The sequence below is a fragment of the Balaenoptera musculus genome, chromosome 8 (assembly GCF_009873245.2).
Source record: "Balaenoptera musculus isolate JJ_BM4_2016_0621 chromosome 8, mBalMus1.pri.v3, whole genome shotgun sequence".
NCBI lineage: Eukaryota > Metazoa > Chordata > Mammalia > Artiodactyla > Balaenopteridae > Balaenoptera > Balaenoptera musculus.
The window spans coordinates 107,719,163-107,740,828 of NC_045792.1; the positions used below are offsets into that span (position 1 = coordinate 107,719,163).

At 54.6% G+C, this 21,666-nt stretch overlaps 1 protein-coding gene across 4 annotated transcripts; it reads right to left on the reverse strand.

Moving 5' to 3' along the window:
- Positions 1-1,792: 1,792 nt before the first annotated feature.
- DHCR7 (7-dehydrocholesterol reductase) lies at positions 1,793-20,837 on the reverse strand. Of its 4 annotated transcripts, none has more exons than XM_036860835.1 (9): positions 20,749-20,837; positions 15,604-15,733; positions 12,816-12,919; positions 12,029-12,251; positions 10,458-10,548; positions 9,519-9,732; positions 7,427-7,631; positions 6,687-6,818; positions 1,793-3,908 (listed from the first exon to the last, which is right to left on the reverse strand). In XM_036860835.1, the coding sequence occupies exons 2-9, from the start codon at positions 15,628-15,630 to the stop codon at positions 3,444-3,446; spliced, it is 1,461 nt and encodes a 486-aa protein (XP_036716730.1). In that variant the 5' UTR covers positions 15,631-15,733; positions 20,749-20,837; the 3' UTR covers positions 1,793-3,443. The 4 variants fall into 4 exon arrangements, with proteins under 4 accessions (XP_036716730.1, XP_036716733.1, XP_036716732.1 ...); XM_036860838.1 differs by having other exon boundaries at positions 3,000-3,908; positions 15,618-15,733; positions 20,749-20,766; XM_036860837.1 differs by lacking the exon at positions 20,749-20,837 and adding an exon at positions 20,481-20,627 and having other exon boundaries at positions 3,000-3,908; positions 15,618-15,733.
- Between the last annotated feature and the right edge of the window lie 829 nt (positions 20,838-21,666).

Here is a 21,666-nt window from a genome sequence, read left to right on the forward strand (position 1 = left end):
GACTCAGGCCAGAGAGGCATCGGAGGGGGACCAGTGCTTATGGAGGTATTTAAGGCCCCGAGGCAGGTGAGGCTCCCTGGTTACCTGCCTCTCACCGAGAGCTCTCTTCACATCCCTGTTTGTCCAGGTGAGTGAGCTGGCCCTGCACAAATCTCCAAGCCCTGCCTGTATTCCCGGGACAAGGAACTGGGCGGCATGAGCAGCTCTGTGTGTGGGTCACTGGTGGACAGTCACACGTGGGGCACTGCATTTCTGGAAGCTGAAGCCATCCCGTCCCTGCCTCCCAATCACTGTGGTCTCCCCACGTGACACTCCAGGGCGTGCTTTCGACATCTTTCCCAATAGATGTGGAGATCTGAGTCTGGTGAGGGGCAGAGTGGTTTTGCAGGGTGAGAGCGACCTGCCCTTTCTAGAAAAGAATCGTGCGGTGTGGACTTACATCTTGATTTTGCACATTCTCTTCAACTCAGCCTCTCACCCAGAGAACCTGGTTGGGTCACTGCCTGGCCTGCCTTCTGATAATCGAAACAACACCCACATCTAGACAGGAGAGCGCCAAGAACTGGAGGAACACCCCCAGGCCTCTGTCCCTCCTGGGATAGCTCTCCCTGAAGATAGCAGTGAAGCCAAGCCCATCGCCGTGGGCAGCGCATCTGCCCTGGACCATCCTTTCCCCCCACCACCTACGCCAGCCTCACCACGCACAAAGGTGGAGCTCCGGGCTCCCCAATGCTTGCCCGGAGAGGGGGCACTGGGTTTCATCCACGTGCAGAGGAGATAAACCTACCCTATTGCACGGGGCGCCCTGCCTCACTGTGTTAGCTGAGCACGTGGAACAAAACAGGTCAAAGCACAGCCCAGCTCCAAGACGCTAACACACGAACAAAACTTGGCAAACTGAGAGGCAGGTCCAAGGTTCAAACCTAGAGCTCTCCCAGGAAATCCGGCTGAGAAACCTCACACAAGGCAAGAAAACAATAATCACCCTTATTTTTCGAACAAGGACAACGAGGCACAGAGAGGGAAGTTGCCTGGCCGTGGTCACACAGCTACTGAATAGGGAAGCCAGGGTCTGAGCTCACAGCCACCACCCTCCAGCCTCCTTAAAATGAACTCACACGGTGACTGTGAGGAAACGGCGGGGCCACCGTACTCAGCGCCATCCCGGTGGGAGTTCACTGCTCTGGCCTGGTACTCAAGCCACTGGTGTGGCTGGTGACAATACAAACACCTGGGACCCCCTTTGACCCATGAGCTCCATGGGCAGGGGTGGGGCACCAGCACTGGAAAATCACGGCTCTAAGTTGGCCCAGGTGGGCCCCAAGCTCCAATCCCCTCCTGGCTGTTCAGGAGGTCGCCTGTCTTTGCTCAACCAGTTCCAGATTGAGCAGGGGAGGCGTTGCCCTGCACCTGCCCTCCCTGCCCAGGGAGCGGGGCTCCCAGCATATCCCAGTCCTCGGTTCCTCCAGGTGTGAAGTAAGCCTAGCACTGCCATCTCTGTGGCTTCTCCGTTCTCCTGTTGGGGGCAGGCGGCCAAGCTGGGATTTCTCCCTTTGGCAAACAGAATGGATTCTCACACCCAGCACAAGTGTGGCCCCAACAGAGGGCCAACGGTGGGGAAAGTGTGGACCCCTCGCCTGAATCCCGTGATCGGTACCCAAAGCTTTGAGGCAGGACCCAAGCGTCTGACCCAAAGTTCCCTGGGCATCCCTTCTACACACCACAAACTGAGCCCTCGTCTATGGCCAGGCCCCATCGGGAGACAAACCACAAAGAAGTCTGAACAGGGAAGGTTTAAAACGGGAACATCTACTTTATTGTGCTTCGCAGATAATCACGCTTTTTACAAACTGAAGGTTTCTGGTGACCCTGCGTCCAGCAAGCCCACCAGTGCCATTTTTCCAACAGCATTTGCTCACTTTGTGTCTCTGTGTCACATCTTGGCATTTCTGGCAGTACTTCAAACTTTTCATTCTATTTGTTAACGGTGATCTGTGATCAGGGACCTGTGATGTTACCATGGTCATCGTTTTGGCATTTTTTTTAGCAATAAAGCCTTTTTTAATCAAGGTGTATACACTATCTTTTAAGACAATGCTATTTCATACTTAGAAGAGTACAGAATCGTGTAAACCAAACTTTTATATGCACTGGGAAGCCAAAAAACTCGTGTGATTCGCTTTATCGTGATAATCGCTTTATTGGGGTGGTCTGGAACCAAACCTGCAAAACCTCCCAGATACACCTGAATAAAGAATTATTAACTCGACTAGGGCAGTAACGTCTAAAGAGAGCTGTCAAGAATACCTGCGGGGACTTCCCTGGTGGTGGAGTCGTTAAGAATCCACCTGCCAATGCAGGGGACACGGGTTTGAGCCCTGTTCCGGGAAGACCCCACATGTCACGGAGCAACTAAGCCCGTGCGCCACAACTACTGAGCCTACACTCTAGAGCCTGCGAGCCACCACTACTGAAGCCCGCGTGCCACAACTACTGAAGCCCACGCGCCTCAACTATTGAAGCCCGTGCACCTAGAACCCGTGCTCCACAGCAAGAGAAGCCACCGTAATGAGAAGCCCACGCACCGCAACAAGAGTAGCCCCGGCTCACCACAACTAGAGAAAGCCCTCACGCAGCAATGAAGACCCAACACAGCCAAAGATAAATAAGTAAATTGAAAAAAAAAACCAAAGCAAAACAGAACACCTGCGGGTCAAGGAGCGTGCCCAAGGTAAGAAAACACGTGAAGGGTTCCCCTTCCCAAGGGGGGTTCCCACCCTCCCCAAGGCTGGGGTTCAGGTCTCCTTGGGGAAGGCTTGGGTGAGGCCCCCGGATGGTGTGGCCAAGTTCTCTGGGTTGCCTGGGCCAAGTCTGTAAAAGAACCAGAACCAGAAGATGCCCCTACTCATGCAGCGGCCCTCAGCGCCCTCTACAGACAAATGTAACGAGGTGCACGCGCAAAGGGGAAAAGTCTGAAGGGCACAGCTCACTACCGCAGAGCAGGTGATGCAGGGTGCACCGGGAGCTGAAAGGCAGTCAGCTGGTAACTGGCACAGCTTACGTGTCCACTTCTACTTTATTTAGCAAGACTAAGGGCAGGACTGACCACGGGGGCCGGAAGACATCCCGTTCAGTGTCGGACTCCTGCTGTCTGGGCAGCGGGGCGGCTCAGACCCCAGAGAAGAAACAGCGTCATCTGCGAGCAGACCAGGTCATCCTCCCACCCTGGGGACACGGCACAGAGAAAGCCGGTCACCTCTGCTGGCGAGAAGGCCGTCGGCGTAAGCCCCCGGAATTCCGCTCAGGACACGTGCCGGGCTGTTTGCCTTTTACAGATGGGGACGCGGAGGCTCCTGGGGTGTGGAGCCGAGATGCTGCTGGCCCAGCGGCCCTGACTCCGGCGTCCTCACTGCCCTGCTGGGGGCTCCCCCCGGGCCGGCCCTTTAGAAGATTCCGGGCAGCAGGCGGTAAGGCACGGCAGCTGTGTAGCGCTCCCAGTCCCGGCCGTACTTGCTAGCGCAGCGGTGCTCGTCCCGCAGGCAGCGGTGGGTCAGCAGGACGGCCATGTAGATGATGTAGAAGTAGGGCAGGAGGTGGTCGCCGCCGCAGGCCAGGCAGTACGCCAGGCTGCCCATCAGGTCGCCGGTGTAGTTGAAGTGGCGGGCCACGCCCCAGAAGCCGGACACCAGCAGCTTGCTGTGGTGCTTCTGCTTATCGGCCGACGTGAAGGAACACTCGATGACCTTGGGCTTCCTGCCCCAGATCAGGCAGCGCCCGTCTGTGCGGCGGAAGAGGTCCTTCTGATGGTTGGCCATCCGGAAGATGTAGTAGCCCAGCAGGCCCAGCAGCAGGACGCCCAGGGAGTAGCGGGTGGGCAGCTGCACGGGGTGGTACACCAGGTACAGACCCTGCAGGGCGAGCGGGAGAGGTCAGCAGGCTGAGCGGGGCCGCGGGATCGGGGAGCACGGCCTGGGTTCAAACCCCTGCCGTGCGCCTGACCGGCTGCCCCCGACCGGCTGCCCCCGTGCCCTGCCTCGGTTTCCCCTCCTGTAAATAGAAGCACCTGCCTCGGAGGGTTGCTGTGGGATCAGACAAGTAAATATGCAAATGTGCATATCCACCTACCTACCCACCTAGCTACCTTCCTATCTATCTATCTATCTACACGTACATACGTACATACACACGTATATCATATGTAGTATACATATTATATAACAATATTAAAAGTATTATTTGAACATAATATTGTGATGGTTAATTTTATGTGCCACATTGGCTAGGCCATGGGACCCAGACACTTGGTCAAACGTTAGTTGTTACGAAGGTATTTTTTAGATGGGATTAACGTTTCCAATTAGACTGAATGAAGCAGACCACCCTCCGCAATGTAGGTGGGCCTCGTCTAATCGGTGGAAGGCCCTAAGAATAAATGAACCCCTGGAATAAGAGTGAATTCCACCAGCAGACGGCCTTCAGACCCAGCTGCAATACCAACTCTTCCCTGGACCTCCAGCCTACTGGCTGCCCTGAAGATTTTGGACTTGAATGGACCACAGTCACGTAATCAAATAAACACACATACGTGTGTGTGTGTGTGTGATTTACTGCTATTGTTTTGCATGCCTGGAAAATGGTGTTCACAGAATCAGGGAGCCAGTGAGCCTGCAATCAGCCAAGCAGAGGATCCGCCCAGAGGACCCAGCGTGGGGAGCGGAGTCCGTAACTCCTGGCCCCCGGCCCAGGGCTCTCTCCCCTCAACCCCGCTCACTCTGCTGTGATCTTCCTGCTTTCTCAGCGCTGCTGCTTCATGATGTTGCACAGGGAAGTCAGCCAGGTAACGGGGGCCCCTTATCATCGCCTGCAGGATGGGCTGTAACCACCCACCACCTCCACCTGCCCGTGCACGTCCTGGCCAGCCTACGAGGTCTGTCAGCACTGGTCCTCTCCACTCCTGCACAACCTGTTTAAGGCAGGCCACCGCTAATCACTCAAGTGCCCGAGAACCTGCTCTTTCCCCCATTGCCACACCTCGTCACACCTGCTGACAAAACGAGCGGGTGGGCATCTGGCCAGGCCTTTCAAGCAGTCACCCTACCCAGGAGCCCGCCTGCCATGCAGAGGAAAGCAGGGCTGTTCTCTGTGAGCTGGGAGGGATGCGGGGGGCTTGACGATGAGGCCTCTCCCCTACTCCCCAACAGCCTCAGAACACGGCTGGTGCAGGAACGAAGATGCCCGGCCCTAACAGAGGTGACGTCCGCCCTGCTTTTTCAGAGATGCTCAGGGACGAGCTCAAGGCCCCCTCCCCCAGCTGGCAGCCCTACAGAGGTGCAAACCCCGGTCCCTCGGGCTCCCCAGTCGAGGTTTCTACCCTCTACTCTGCAGCGCGTGCTGAGGCTCTCCTGGGGACCCGGGCTGATTCATTACTCGTGGGAACTCTTCCCGGAGTCTGTGCCCCCCAAGCCCCCAGCGTCCTCTTCTCGCCTGGAACACTCCCCTTTTGTAGGCCTCCCACCCGGTGCTGGCCTCGGATCCTCCAGGCTCCAATTGGGCAAGGCTTCCTGCCACCCCCATGTCCTGTGTCCCAGCCACGCTGAACTGTCCTGTGCCTTAAATGTCCCCCTCTGCCCCCCCTACCCTGATATATTCCCCGATCCACCTTTCTGGAATGCTCTTACCCTGACTCATCATTCTGCTCTCAGCCTGGCTGTGGTTGCTTCCAGATGCTCTTGCTGACCCCCACCTGCTGGCTGGGGGCTCCTCCTTGGCCTTCTCTCAGGGGTCAGCACCCCACCTCCTGTCAAGCTCCCCCTCCCCGCACTGGACTGCCTGTGTCAGGGACTTTCCCTCCCCAGCTGTGAGCTCCGAGAGCGCAGGGCCTCCCGCATCTCCTCCACTCTTGCGTGTAGATACTCAAAGCTTAAATGCAAATGACGGTAGGAAAGAAGGCCTCTCATCCTTTCAGCATTAAGATTTGAGCACACATGAATACAAATACCCACCTCCATCCACCCAGATCCCCCAAATCATTTCTTTTGACCCAAAGTTTACTCCGTATCATCTTCTTCTCTCACTCTTATGGGCTGAGCTGTGTCCCCCAGATTCACATGTTGGAGTCCTGATCCCCAGCACCCCAGAATGTGACTGTGTTTGGAGTTGCGTGTCTTTCTTTCAAGAGGTGATGAAGGTAAAATGAGGTTACTGGGGTGGCCCTAATCCCGTAGGACTGGGGTCCTTATGAGAAGAGGAGGTCAGGACACAGACACACACAGAGGGACGACCCTGTGAGGACACAGGGAGGAGACGGCCGTCTACACGCCGAGGAGAGAGGCCTCAGGAGGACCAGCCCTGCCCACACCTGGGTCTTGGATTCCAGCCTCCAGACGGGGAGACAATGAACCCTGTTGTTTAAGCCGCCTGGTCCGTGGTATTTGTTACAGTGGCCTGTGCTGACTCATGCACTAAGCCTTCTCTTCTTCCTAAAACAGGGGAGCAGCCTCCCTTCTCCAGGTTCTGGCGCCACCCCACCCCCCCAAAAAAACAGACACTTGGGTGAGGACAAGGCTCGGCATGTGCTCCGCTGTGTCTGCTCCGAGGGCAGCGCTGGGGGTGCCCGGGGACCTCACAGCTCAGCGTGCTGCTGCGCTGGGCATGCGTCACGGGGGCTCCCTGCCCCTGCTCCTCACCTGCAACGTGTAGAGATACGGCAGCCAGACGCAGTCCCCCCAGCCCAGGTACCACCCAAAGTGGTCGTGGCAGATGTCAATGGTTTTCAGGTACCAGGTTTCGTTCCAGAAGAAGTCCAGCACATAGATGGCCTGCAACACAGGAGTGGCCGTGTACGGACCACAGACATTGATGGGGGCCCTCGGGACACCACACTGCAGTAGGGGGGGGGGGGCGGTCACTGGGTGTCCCTGAGCTCCTCTGGTGACGTGCACCACGGGGCTGCACCTGTACTTCCCGCCGTGCCTGGGACACGGTGGGGCGGGAGTCCTTGTCCTCAAAGTCTGCAGTCTGAGATGACACATTGCCCAGAGAGGGGCGCCCGGCAACGCCCCAGACGCTGATTCCCAGGGCGGTGGAGCCGGGAGCAGAGAGATGGCTCAGGGTGGACGGGCTCAGGACAGGGTCCTTCCAAGAGACATCAGAGCCGTGTGGCCGGGACCACTGACACACCCGAACCGCGAACAGATGTTCACGTGGGCCACACGAGTCCCCAGGGCCAGTGCAGCACCCGGCAGGTGAGGACACGACTCCTTCGCCTCCTGTTCACTAGCCGGCTCCTCAGAGACACGTGGGAAGGGGGCCGACCCCCTTGTAAAGGCGGCAGATTATGGTCTTTTGAAAACTATCCGGCTTTCAGGCTTCCCCAGCGCCCACCGGGTGTCAGAGCTCCCACCCCGCTGGGCCACAGAGAGGCTACCTGCAGGACGTTGACCAAGACCATGGAGTTGGTCACGTAGCCGTAGAGCTCCTGCTGCTTGGCTGCAAAGGACAGGTTGATGAGGGTCCAGGCGACGATCCCGGGGCGTCCATTGAAGAAGAGCTTGAAGTCAAACCACTTCCCAATTCGGGGGTTAAACTCAACGCCCATCATGTAGTTGTAAAAGAAATTGCCTGTGAATTTGCTTTAAAATACAAAGAACAGATGCGTGTCGTTAACGAGCGCATCTCACAAGTGGCCTGCTTGGCTGGCACGGACACAGGTGCTCAGCCCAGCCTGGGTACCGCAGGCCCAAGAGAGATGAGCCGGGGGGAGACCTGCCGTGAACCGCAGGGAGGCAGCAAGCAGAGGTCGCGTCGGCCTCCCCCTCTCCCCACAGACTTGGCACTTCACTCCACGTTCACCTCTGGCCCTTGAGCTGCTCGTCTGTTCCAGGGAAGGTGGGGAGATTGTACCTGTGCTTAAGCCTCCCTTGGGCCAGCAGCACCCAGGGTCCTCCCACCCCACTCCAGGCTCCCTGGAGGCACAGCACAGGTGAGCTGCCCAACTGGCTCGACCGGACAGAGATTTTATTCTGAAGGACTCACAGGGCATTCGGGTCCCCCGTGGGCAAGTGGAGTCATAAATGATGCCAAGGCAGATGCGAAAAAAAGCACGCTGCTTAGAGCCGGGTGTCTGGCTCCAGGGCCCACACCCATCCCTTGCTGGGCAAGTTTAATGTTTCGTTACCCTGGTTACCTGACCCATAGCCCTCTCCAGGAGTGATCAGAGAATCAGCCACCATAACCCATGTGGAGACCTTCATTAAGTATAACTTGCTGTACATACACAGGGATTTCTGTGCTAGTCAGAGAAACATATTCTCGTGTCCATTACCCTCAGTTAGGAGAAGTAGAAAGAAGCCAAATATACAAAGTCTACAATAGGGGATGTGATTATAAAGCAGAGAAAATGATTTCCATGAGTCATAGAAGACCAGCCTCATTATTTGATAAAAAAAATCACACAAGCTCAAAGTACCACCAACCAAACACATTTCCTAAGAGTTTAGGTGTAACAGTTAAAGGAAACATACTTTATTTCCATTTGGACCCCCAAACTAAAATGTAAGCACCCCGAGAATAAGAATCTTGTTTACACCTAAAGCCCCACTGCCTACACCTGTCTACAGGAGGAACCCAACAAACATCTCTTGATGAATGGACGGATGGAAGGAGGTGGAGAGGGAGGGAAGGGGGGTATAAGTGGATGGATGGATAAATGGATAGATGGATGAATGGGCTGGATGAATGGGTGCATGGGTGAATGGATGGATACAGGGAGACAGGAAGGGAGGGAGGGGTGGAGGAGGGGATGGGGGATGGATAGATGGGTGGGTGGTTGGATGGGGAGATGGATGGATGAATGGATGGATGGGTGGATGGGTGCACGGGTAGGTAGATGGGTAGGTGGATGGATGGATGAGTTGGATGGGTGGATGGATGGGTGCACGGGTAGGTAGATGGGTAGGTGGATGGATGGATGAGTTGGATGGGTGGATGGACGGACAGATGGGTGGATGGGTGGGTGGATGAATGGACGAAGAACTGGATATATGGACAGATGAAGGAGAGATGGATGCATGGTTGATAACTATCCAACCCAAGGCTCCATGAGAATGGACACCAATCAGTAGGGCTCTCCCTGGGAAGGTGTTACATTAAAGCCGCTGAGAAAACAGGACTCCTCACTAAGACTGTTTCAGGCCACACTGACGTTCCAGAAAAAGAGGTGATGGACCGCCTTTGCCCCCGACCAGAAGCTGCCTTTTTCACCCTCCTGCTCCCTGACAGCCCTACACGAGATAGCTCGGCCACCAAAGATGGACTCGGCCGTCTTCAAGTGCATCCTCCCTAAGGCGGGAGAAGCCACCCAGACACTTGGAAAGGACGCTCCCCAGAGCCCATCAAGTTCCCTTAAGCTCCTCCTTCAGGGATTCTCCATCCTCAGGGCTCTGCAACCTCCCAGCCCAAGGTAACAGAAAAAGGCACCTACTCTCCATCTTGGGCTCGACCGGCCGCTGAGGACGTACCAGTCTCGGGCATCGGTGGGGAAGAAGTAGCCCTTGATCATGGCGAAGGTGGAGACGGCGTAGCCCAGAATGTTGGCACACCAGAGCAGCGGGATCCAGTTGTCAAAGATGACGGTGGGAGAGAAGCAGGCGAGGAGGTAGCAATTAACAAACCAGAGGAGATGCGTGATGAGCCAGGCTTGCAGACCGTTGATCTCATACTTGTTGACGATTCCTGAAGAGGGAAGAGGGAAAAGTGGAGGCGTTTTCCCAGCTGTAGCAGCTCCTGGCTCCGGCCCTACCGCCTTTCTGGGCCTCAGCTGCCGGGGTCCCCAGACCCCAGGCTTGACAGCCGGTCAGCTGCTGCTGCAATTCGGGGCCCCTAGGGTCCAAACGCCAGCAGCACACCTCACGCTGTGAGCCGGGGACTAACCACTCCTGCTCGCTGAGTTCCTGGAAGGGTGAGAGGGTGCAGAATGTCCGGAACCAGACAGAGGCTGAGTCACCAGCCTGCAGTGTGCCGGAGGCTGGGGCTGAGCCACGGCAGAAGCGGACGAGGGTTCCCTAGGGTACCTGGCGGAGGGCCCAGCAGCCTCCCTGAGGGACCGGGTGCTCTCTGTGTGCTGGGGTGGGGTCTCAGTGACTGTGGGGAATGAATGGGCCAGGCAGCCCCAAGGGCCCCTTAACAAAAGCCCCGCCCCACCAGGTGTCCCTGGGGGGCTTGCCGCCAGGGAGACGCTCCGTGAGCCCAGCTACACAGCCAGTGTGGGGCAGGGGGTATTCCGTTCCCTGATTGAGAAGGTGACTTCTCACCTTGAATCTGGGGCGGTCCCGGGGTGTAGAAATTCCCAAGCAAAGTTTTTACTTTGTCAGGGGGCAGCCTTTGGGATGGAAGCTGCACGGGGGCGGGGGTGGGGGGAGGCCCCGTGAGATGAAGGGACAGGGCGGAGCCCAGCTTACCTGCGGGAGTCATGGCGCCCTCCTGAACGCCCCCCACGTAGCCCGGCAGAAACTTGTGGCAGAAGTCAGGAAGCAGCATGTACAGAAGCACCTGAGACACAGAGATTTTCAGCTAAATTCCCTGTGAGCTGGAGGGCCTTGCTGTGCTTCGACACAGCCTTGCTTTACTAACCGAGATGATAGATGGGAAGGCACCGAAGGAATGGGAGAAAGCCTACACAGAGCCAGTTATTTCTTCCAGAAGAGTGTATAGCTCCGGGAGCTCTGGTTGCAGGCTGACTGCGGGCTTTGAAGGGGGCCCTGAACAGGAAACCCATCACTACTCAGAGCACCCAAGCCGTCTCCCCACGGGATTCAGCCACTCCCCTCGGGAGAACCCACTAGTTCGCATTCCGTACGACTCCCCCTTTGGAAGTGTTCACCGGAAGTGTTCAGTGCACTCCCAAGCTCGTGCAACCCTCCCCAATGTCTAATTATAGAACAGTTGCACCCCCCCAAAAGGGAACCCCACACCCACCAGCAGCCACTCCCCTCGGCCCCTGCCCACCAGGCCCTGACAACCACTAACCCACTTTCTGTCTCTATGGATTTGCCTATCCTGGACTTTTCATATAAACAGAATCAGACAGGATTTGTCCCTTTGCAGCTAACTTCTTTCACTGAGCGTCATGTTCTGAAGGTCCATCCACACTGTAGCCTGTGTCAGACCTTCACTCCTTTTCATGGCAGAACACCATTCCACCACGTGGATAGATCACGTTGTGCGTGTCCATATCTGTCGATGGACGTGGGGGTTGTTTCTGCCTTTAGGCTACTGTGACTCTCGCTGCTCTGAATCACTTTTTACCCAAAGGGACCAAGAGACCTGAAATGAGAGGGAATCTGAAGCCCAAAAGCTGGGAATGTGGGGAGAAACAGCTAGGAGTGGTCAAAGCCTTCCTTCAGGACAGGAAACCCCGGGGCGGGGAGGGGAGGCATCTCACAGCACCGTTTCCCTGGAAACCTCCTGGGTTCAGATAATAAACATCGCCTGTTCACCAAATTCATGGTGCAGACAGCCTTCTGATGAACTCCTTCTGGCTGGGAGGCCAGTGGGGTTACAGCACAGCCAAGGCTGCCCTTGGACAGGTCTGTGCAACCACCTGCTAGGGACACAGCCTTGGCTTTGCTGAGACCGAGAGCGGCCCTCTGGGGCTGGGTGCTCCTTCCCACAGGCAATCCTAGGATAAGCTTCCCATGGTGCACGGGGCTTCCCTGGTGGGCCACGCCCTCACGCTTTCCCACGGGGTCTTGCTTCCTGCTCAGCAGGTCCCTGCAGGGCCGGGCACAACCCTGAACCTCGAGGAGGCTCGGCGGAAAGCGAGTCGGACACTGAAATGCCACCAGGCGCCCTTGATCCGAAGACAAAGCTAAGTCCGTCAGGCTGCAGGTGATCCCCTGCTGGGTCCCGGGCACGAGGATGCGGGTGTGAGCCAGGACCCCATCCCTGACAAGGGGCCACGACTATCCCGGCGGGAGGGGATGCTCAGGCAGAGCCCCGCCCATGGCGGCCGGCGGCCGGGAGGGCTGACCTGGAACGTGACCCATGCCACGTAGATCTGGGCCGCTTTCGTTGTCACAGGTGGCGTCTTGGCCCAGATGTCCGAGAGTCGAGCCCGCCCGGTGACGATGTCCGCCAAGGGGGCCGTCAGGGAGCAGCTGTACTGATCGCAGGCCATGATGAAATAGTACACGATGAAGGGTGCAAACAGCAGCAGGAAGATGACGCTGGCCAAGGAAAACCAGTCCACCTCCCTGTGGGGCAGACGGACGGCAGGAGGTCACGTGGCGCCCTCCTGACCCTCTGACCTGACGCACGGGATGCTCTGCTCCACGTGCAAACCCGCCAGCACTTCCCGAGAGAAGGCAGTGCAAAGGCCCCCACTGCCTGGGGAGGGCACCCCACCTGCATGCTCCACTGCAAGCAGTCTGAAGGCCGACAGACCCCTGGGCACCCCCAGAGAGCCCAGGGCCCAGGACACGAAAGGCAGAAGGCCTTTCACAACCCAGCTGGCCAGAGGCTTCCCGTTCCGGGCCACGGGGGACATTCACCAAGTCCCCAGCACCCTAAGGCTCGACAACCATGACCCCCATGTGCTACACAGTGAGGGCGGTACGAGGGCACCAGCTGTCCTTGGAATCAGTTTTTAGTTTCTTCTTCTTGTAATTCCTCACTCTCTAAAAGGGGAAACTGCTACTAATGACAGTCTTGCTGATAAAAAGAATTTTTTTAATAGGTTCACGAAATCCCAAAGGCTGGCAACCTCTCACTGAGATCCCACTTTACTTTCTAGCTGGGAAGATGGGTGAGAGCCTTACCAGGCACGGCCCCACTGCCCCTGGGTCGCAGCCTTGCCGAAGGTGATGTTGCCAGGACTCTTGGTTTGGGGATCGTTGGACTGCGGTTTTGCAGCCATTGGGCCCTGAGGGAAGGAGACACCCCGTTCAGATCGTCCCGTGACAAACGGACACTGCACCTCCCTGCCACTGTTCACAGGCCCCACAGGGCTGGTCTCCTTCATTCACCTACTCTTTATCTTGTCCTGGATGGGAGAGTCCAGGCAGGGAGGAGATCAGTGCATCTTAGACTCACTCCTGGAACCCGCAATAACCTCCCACATGGCCCTACTTCTGCTCTTGCTTGTCTCAATTCATTTTCCAACGACAGCAGAACATCCTTCTTACTACGTGAACCCGGACACCTGTGGCTCAGAACCCTCCCACAATGTGCTCCTGCCTCCCCTCCTCCCCACTCTCCCTTCATGCCCTCTGCTCCAGGCCCAAGGAGGTCTCTACTGATCCTTTTTTTAAAAAATTTTATTTATTTAATTTTTATAAGCAGGTTCTTATTAGTTATCTACTTTATACATGTCAATCCCAATCTCCCAGTTCATCACACCACCACCACTACCCCCACCTCCCCTGCCACTTTCCCCCCTTGGTGTCTGTACGTTTGTTCTCTACATCTGTGTCCCTATTTCTGCTTTGCAAACCGGTTCATCTGTACCATTTTTCTAGATTTCCCTACTGATCGTTAAATGTGGTCTATCTTGTTCATGACACCTGCTACTTCTCAGCTTAGAACACGCTTTACAGGTCTCCTCATTCAGGTCTCATATAAAATGTCCCCTCCTCAGTATATGACTTTTTATTTTTCCTGGAGTTAATGGTTGCCTCACTTTTTCCATTTGCTAAGGTTTCTATGCACCTATCACTAATTTTTTTTTCTGAATGCTCTAACAGAGCTATCATACATATTAATAATTTTTCTACATACTCCAACACAATTTATCATTTCTTATTCCTCTCTCCCACCCATAGCCACTCATCTTGTACCAACATACAAGCCAACCAGTGGTCATAATATGGGGGAAGTAGTGACATCCCCACGTCTAGAACAAGTTCACAATTGTCAAGGTTCAAAATATCAGGCATTAAAAAAAAGATGATCTTAAAAGCTTTCAGAAAAAATCCAGGATTAAGAATCATGCTAGTGGGGCTTCCCTGGTAGCGCAGTGGTTGGGAGTCCGCCTGCCAATGCAGGGGACACGGGTTCGTGCCCCGGGCCGGGAAGACCCCACATGCCACGCAGCGGCTAGGCCCATGAGCCACAACTACTGAGCCTGCGCGTCTGGAGCCTGGGCTCCGCAACGGGAGAGGCCGCGACAGTGAGAGGCCCGCGCACTGCGATGAAGAGTGGCCCCCGCTTGCCACAACTGGAGAGGGCCCTCACACAGAAACGAAGACCCAACACAGCCAAAAATAAATAAATAAATAAATAAATTTATTAAAAAAAAAAAAAAAAAAAAGAATCATGCTAGCAGCAAACTGGATTCTAGAAAACATGGGTGGGAAACTTAAAATTCTGACAGAAACTTATTTCAACCTACAATTCTATTCCCAGGTTAACTATTATTCAGAGAAGACACAGGATCCAAGAAAGCTGCTAAAGAAATGCCCAGTGAAAGGACAAGAGGAAGTCCCAAGATAACAGCTGTGCAGTGGACCAGACAGTAACCAGTCCACACTGGCACAAGATGGACGGCTACAGGGGTGAGGGAGGAATGGTAATGACACATTTTGTTGTGTTAGAGTGTGTAGAAAAATTATTGATATGTATGATGGCTCTGTTAAAACATGCAGAAAAAAAATTAGTGATAGATACATAGAAACCTGAGTATATGGAAAAAGTGAGGCAACCATTAACTCCAGAAAGATTAAAAAGCCATACAAAGGGGGAAAAAAACCCAAACCATAATGATAGTACATTACTTGGCTTAACAGTAAGTAATAATAACTTTGCCAGAACCATGTAAACTCTGATTATTGACTGACTACTAGATGTACAGAAGGAAACGTGTAAAGTTGGGAGTGCTGAAAGGAAATCGTTTAGATAGAAGCAGGTAAAAACAACACAAAAGTAGCTAAGAGAATGAAAAGTATTTGCTTCTGGGAAGTGAGACTATGAGTTACGGAACTGTTCGTTTTATATATAAGCCTCTTAACACTGATTTTATTCTAAATGCGAACATGAATTACTTTAATACAACTGTATATTCATTTACAATTTTTCAATAATGAAAATTGCAGCCACATCACTTAATTTAATTTACACAGGTTAGCTTATGGAGCATCTATGATGTACAAGGCAGGTTGAAGAGTTCTTTATGGGTGGGGACCACCCATCTTTACAGTCCCAAAACACAGAATACCGAGCCTGGTACATAGTAGCTACTCTGATCTAACATGCTGGAAAATTGCAAAAGGGCCAAAAATGTATAGGCTGAGAACTAAATGTGGAAAGCCAAAAGGAAGCAGCATATCTTCTAGGGATTAAAACAAGCCCAAATAATTATTCTGAGCTTATAATAGTGTTCATTCACCTCTCTGTCATAAGCACTGAATTTTTAATAAAGGTGTAAGTAACATCCTTGGCAGCCGATGGCTGAAAATAGGGCACAGGGTGGTATTCTGGATGTAATTTATTTTTTTGCTAAGAATCAGACAAGAATTGATACCGAGAGCTGATGGACCAGCTGCCTTTACTTTTCCAAAGCTGAAAAGTCACTGCCTTTGCCCAGGAGCAGCAGTGCTGAGATGGGCTTACCTCCAACCTCTTACCAAGCGGTTTCATGGCAGAATGCAGGTTTTCCTTCTTGAACTGCCCCCTTTCAAGTCGCTAGATTCCCACGCTCCACAAGGCCTGCTTGATCCTTTTCACCCCGCTGAACAAAGTCCTGCAGGGGACACGAAGAGGCAGGGAGACACAGGGAGATAAGGACCCAAATGATATTTTCTCGAGGCCCACAGTTGGAACCAAGTGAAAGGCACAAGCTCAGCGCCCAGGGGTTCAAAAGCACAAGAGGCCCCATGAGTGGGGATCCCCCAGGATAAGGCAATCTTATCACGCAGCTTCTCTGCCTAGCACCCACGCTGTCTGCCAAAGAGTAAGCACCGATTAACAATGGGCAGAGCTGGATGGAGGGCTTCATGGAGGAGTTGTCTTGCAGATGAGCCTTAACACGGCAGACACAGAGCTGGTGAGCAGCAATGAGCCAAAGCTGGCTTCTTTGCAGACTCACACCAGGCAGCGCACGTGCCTCTGAACCGTTTCTACAAGCCATTTGTGCCATCGACCCGGATCAAGCCCCGCTAGAGCTTGCACAATCCCACCGCACGTTGTTCTAGGAGCCAGTGAGATCCCAAGCATACAGGACATCACCGACAGTGATCTGGGCTCGGAGGCTGGTTCTCAGCAGACTTACTGGACCCATGACCTTCCTGAGTGTCTTGGGGTATCAAAGCACCCCCCCCACACACACAGAAACACACACGAGGTTCTGCGCTTGTTAAAGCTGGATAAAGGAGGTTTCGTGTCCACACCCGGGAAGGAGCCAGGGAAATGCCTGGGGGCTTTCTGGCACCCTGGTCAGCTCCGTGGACCAGATTTTGAGTTCCACAGGCCAAAGACAAAGGGACGTTTCTCCTGAGGGTTTGGGATGATGTAGTGTAAGTGCCTGACAGTAAGCGCCCATTTCAAAAGCCATCCATCTTGAATAAACACACAGCCACCAGCAGAACCACCAGATAAGGACCAAGGTGCCCCCCAACCCACGAGGGGCCCTCATTCAGGAAGTCCGGGGTAACCTAGCGACTGACAGCTTGAGTAACCGCCCTGCTCCCTTCCCACACCCTAATTCCTGTTCCTATGCGTTAAATTCACCAATAAAGAGTGACCCCGTGAAACCCTAGACACCCCGCCCTTACGCCCTCATAAAGGCAGAGCCCAGCCCCACACCCGCACCCTCTTTCTACCCACAATCTGGCTGCGTGTACCCACAGGACCTGTGAGCAATAAATCTCGTTCCTCAACGTTCCATGATGGTTTTTGCCGAAGGCATCCTGCAATCGTAATAAGAACCTCAAGGGCCAGTCTGGCTGCTACATGGCCCCAGCGGGGGACACGCCTGTGGGCTCCTCACAGCAAAGCAGTCCGGGTGAGTGCCTCCAATGCTCTATAGCTGAGAACATCACCAGCGACAGCTCGGGGCCCACACAACAGAACGCTTAAGCCCCGTGGCAGTTCTTTCGGCATCTTGAGGGTTTGCTATTTGGAGACGCATCAGAGACCCAGGACCATGGCAGGGATGGGATGGCATGGCGAACCCCCAGGAGGCCCAGATGTCACCCTCAAGGCTGCAAGTTCTCCGCTAGGCTTGGTTTCCTCATCCACAAAGTAACTTACGCTGTCAGGTAAATGAGGTCACGGGGCCAAGAGCTCAGGGCCCCACCCAAGCCCCATCAGAGTCCGCCCCAGAGAGTCGGCTACTGCCGACACCGCCACCAGCACCACCCAGGCCTCAGGAAGGCTCAGCGGGGCTCACGCAGGGCATCGGGGTGAAGTCTGGCCTGGCAGAGGTCTAAGGGGGATGCGCCTGCAAGGCCCAACCCCAGACGGTTCTGTTACCCACTGCACAAGTCATCACTCCTCAACGTAGTGGTTTAAAACAACAATCTTTTGGGCCTTCCCTGGCGGTCCAGCGGTTAGGACTCCATGCTTTCACTGCTAAGGGCACAGGTTCAATCCCCAGTCGGGGAACTAAGATCCCACAAGCTGAGGGGTGCGGCCAAAACAAAACAGTCTTTCGTCCTCTTTCATTGTTCCTGTGGGTTGGGCATCTGGGGAGGCTGGCTAAGTAGCTATGGCCTGGGGTGTCCCGGAGCAGCGGTTCATCACGTGCTCACTCGGTGTGGGCTAGCTTTGGCTTCCTCCCAGCATGGCAGACTCAAGGCAGTGGGAAGAGGTGCCCAAGCTGCCTTTTCTGCCCCACGTCAGCCCAGCACATTCATCTGGCTACGCTGAGTCACAAGCCCACCAGCTTTCAGGGGGAGGGGAAGCAGGCTCTGACTCCTGATGGGGAAGCAGCATGGTATTCAAAGAACGTGAGATATTGGATGATACAACCTATCACAGGTGGTGACTATTTATGGAGCACCTACCAAGCTCCAAGCACCCATTAGCTCATAGAATTCCCACCCCAATCCTGGAGAGTTGCCATCATTAGGCCCATTTTACAGATGAGGGGGTTGAGGCGAGGAAAGCGGAGCAAGTTGCTAGCACAGACCTACAGGAACGGAGCTGGGTCTGTGGGCACGCCACCCTCTGTGACACACTTGGGAGGCTGTAGAGTAAAATTCAGAGTAGTGATGACAATAGCCAATCTTTCTGAGTGCTGTGCTGGGTACTATCCTAACATACATACAGAAACATTTAGTTGGAATGCTATCGGAACAGCAGGGGTTCTGTTTTGGAAATTTGTTAGTCCAAGGAGTGGTAGACACTGAAAAATACAGACATGCCCCAACTTGGACTTAAAGGAATGATACAATTCAGAACCAGTGAGAGTTGGGCAGCTGCTCTCCTGGTGGGAGAACAGTTTCAGAGGCCAGGTAGATCTTCAGGTTGACCCAGCATTTACTTGTACGACTTTATCCTGGGACATATACAGATGGCTGTGTAAACTCACAGGTGCGAGAAACACTGACACACCGGTACAGTGGAATACTCAGCAACTGTTAAAAAGAATGAGCTTAACATGGAAAAAAGTTCCCTGGTATGTTACAGCACAAGGGCAAGCTGCAAGACGGTCTATCACTAAAAAGTTATTCAAAAAGCCGTATACCAAAACCCTCAGTAGTGTGGGATATCCACGTGGGCTTTTTCTCCACCCTTTTCCTAGTTTTTCTAGCGGACACTTGTATAATAAAATAATTTAACAACGATGAAATGAGTTGTTGTAACAGCTCTTGGAGTCCTTAGATCCACAATTCTGGGAACATCTGTGGCTCTCTCCGGGGTCAGGGAGGTCATCTGCTCTCAAGGCATAGGGAAGTGATTTCGGGGGTCATTCTTGGGTTTACCTGAAGCTTTTTTGCATCCCCCCGGCCCTCTGCCGATGGTGCGGTCACTCCCTCAACTGGCACATGCAATTCACAAGCCTCAACTGCCAAATGCAGAGGCTGCTCTTGGCTCTTTCCAGTGCTTGGCACTGGACAGCTCTGGCCTGGCTTCCCTGGGGAGGGTTGAGGTCCTGGCTGGGGCACGGCAACCCGCTCCTGGGGCACTTCTGAGGCCTCCAGAAATACGTGTGAGCCCTGGAAGGAAACTTCAGAAACACTGACCTCTAATTCTAAAGGGTAAACTGCAGCTTTGACTGCAGATACAGGGTTTCTGTTTTTTGAAAGTTGCAAAATATACGCTCACTGTAACACCATCACTGCAACATAAGTTTGAAAGTCAGACAACAAATCCCCTCAATCCAGCCCCTGGAGTCACTGAATTTTGCTGCATATTCTCCGGATTGTCTCACGAGCTACTTGTCACACGATACACACCCACTCTCCCTCCTTTTTTTCCCCCAAGATTTGTTTACCTCTAAATTCTTTTCTAAGTTCGCTTCTTCACTTTCTCTGAGCTTAGAAAGCAGCTTTCTACTAGGTAGATCTGCTACATAAATAGGTAGATCTGCTGCATAAATCTGCCACTTTTTATTTTTAGCAGCAGTTACATAAAAGGATTTTGTGGGAAGTTTTCCAAGAATTAATTGTGCATGGTTGTTTCTGGGTTTCTGCCTGGCAAATCGCCCTGGTTTTTGAGTGGCGAGTGTCCTGCATGTGGGGTAACTCCATCCTCCTCAGGCCTGATCCTGCCGCCTTCCTCGGGACCTTCAGGGTGCCTGGGGCTGCTCAACCACCACCTGGCCTCTGCAAACCCCAAGCTTCTCAGCTTCTCATCCCCACCCCCACCCCCCAACTAAATGCAAGCATTGCCGATGGGGCTCTTCCCCCAAAACCAAAGTCATGTCGCCGGTATCTCTGGGTTTGAACCCCGGCTCTGCCGCTAAGTACATGACTCTACATGTCACTTCACCTCTCGGGAGCCTCAGTCTCCTCATCTGTAAGATGCGGGCGATGCCAAGTACACAGGTTGTTCTGAGAATTAAGGTCAAAGCACCCAGCCCAGTGCCGGACACTCAGGAAACACCCAGTAAATGAGAGGTCTCACACACCACTTTTGATAAACACGATTCCTCATTTCTAACTTTCCTGCCTCCTTTCTTTACCTTTTGTCGGGAATCTCACCAGAGCAATTCCTACCCTTAAAAACCTTTTTCATAAAATTATAAAATGTCCAGGAAAGAGGCAATACATCATTATTTAAGTTAGTCGGGAAGGCTGGAAAAGAAAAGAGGGCGCGTTTGGTCTTTTGTGAGCACTCCCTGCCCTGCCCGCCGTGCATCGACCCCCCCTTCCCCCACCCCATTAATCTATTCCTAGTAAAGCAATTCAGAGTCTCCTGCTACCTGCTCCCACCTTCTCGGTGAGCAAAGACAAATTATCCGCGTTCCCTCAACAGAAAACTGCATCCGCTCACGCGGGGCACCCGAGGAAGGAACTGGCCCACCCGGCCCAGGAAGCACCCACCTGGCTCCGCCCCGCCCCGGCTCCCCCGGGATCTCCCGACCACCGGGGGACGAAGCATCTCCGAAAGGCCGTCTTCGGGTGGCCAACCTGCGCCCCTAGATCTCCGGCCTCTGCCCACCTGAGCACGCATCTCCTCCTCGCTAGAGCACTAGCCCCCCTCCACGCTCCTGCACGCACCCATCCCACCCCTGACCTGCGCACGCCCCCGGTTCTGCTCGCCCCCCGCTCCCCTGCGCGCGTCTCACACTTGCGCAGCTGGCCCGCTTACCTGAGCGCCAGTCTCCGCGCCCGGCTCCGCACCCGCTACTACCCGTGCGCTCCAAGCCGGTCGCCCCAGGATGTGGCGTAATGGCAGATGACCAATCGGAGACGGGCCCTGTGAGGCCCGGCGCCCTCGCGCCCCGCGATTGGCCGGGGCGCCTTGTCCCACCCCCTGAGCTGACTCCGGGCCACCGCGCGCTCCACTCGGCAGCCGCGGGGCGCGAGATTGACGGCTGAGGGCCCGCCCCGCGCACAGCCTCCCTAAGGGCCGGGGAACCCCGCCCAGGCCGGGGGGCTGGGGGGCTGGGGGAGGGGGTTCGTCCCCACCGGTGGTCGTGGGCAAGCGGCTTAGCTCCCCAGCCTCAGTTTCCTCTTCTGCCAATGGGGCTTCAAAGGCGCGCAGCCCACGCTGAGCCTGTGGTGTACAGATTGCCGGGTCCACAGCAACCCACAAAACAGACCAAAATCCCTGCTCTTGGGGCGCACGCGCGGTAGTGGTGGTGCGTAATCAATAAACAATCAGGTAGGCACATAGGGTGTCAGATGGTGGAAAGTGGTGTGGGGAAGATCAAAGCAGGGTGTGTGGGTAGCAGTTTTATTCAGGGGTGTCAGGGAGAGCCCGCGGCTAGGAGGCCATCACAGGCCTTCCCCAGGAAGGGAGCGGGAGGTGGAGTTTACTGGGGGGGCTCACAGTGTTCAGAGCTGGGCGGAGAGAGAAGTTGAGTGGGGATGCGAGCCCGCAGCTTAGGTCAACCACGTGGGGAAGCCCCCTAATAAGAGAGACCCTCACAGTTGTCCCCTGGGCAGTGATAAGAGAAATGTTCACAGGTCAAGGTGTGCGGGAGTCATCCCGGCTTGTACGTGGCTCAACCTGAACTTCAGGCTCACCAGAACAGCCTGCTTGTGGCCTATTAAACGTGCGGTG

Excerpts from the sequence above, each read along its gene's own strand:
- DHCR7 (XM_036860835.1), bottom strand. The coding sequence starts at position 15,630 with ATGAAACCGCTTGGTAAGAGGTTGGAG. Across the intron at positions 12,920-15,603 it reads CGCTTGGTAAGAGGTTGGAG|GGCCCAATGGCTGCAAAACC; the intron begins GTAAGCCCATCT and ends TCCTTCCCTCAG. Across the intron at positions 6,819-7,426 it reads TCTTGGTCAACGTCCTGCAG|GCCATCTATGTGCTGGACTT; the intron begins GTAGCCTCTCTG and ends CCTGTGTTGCAG.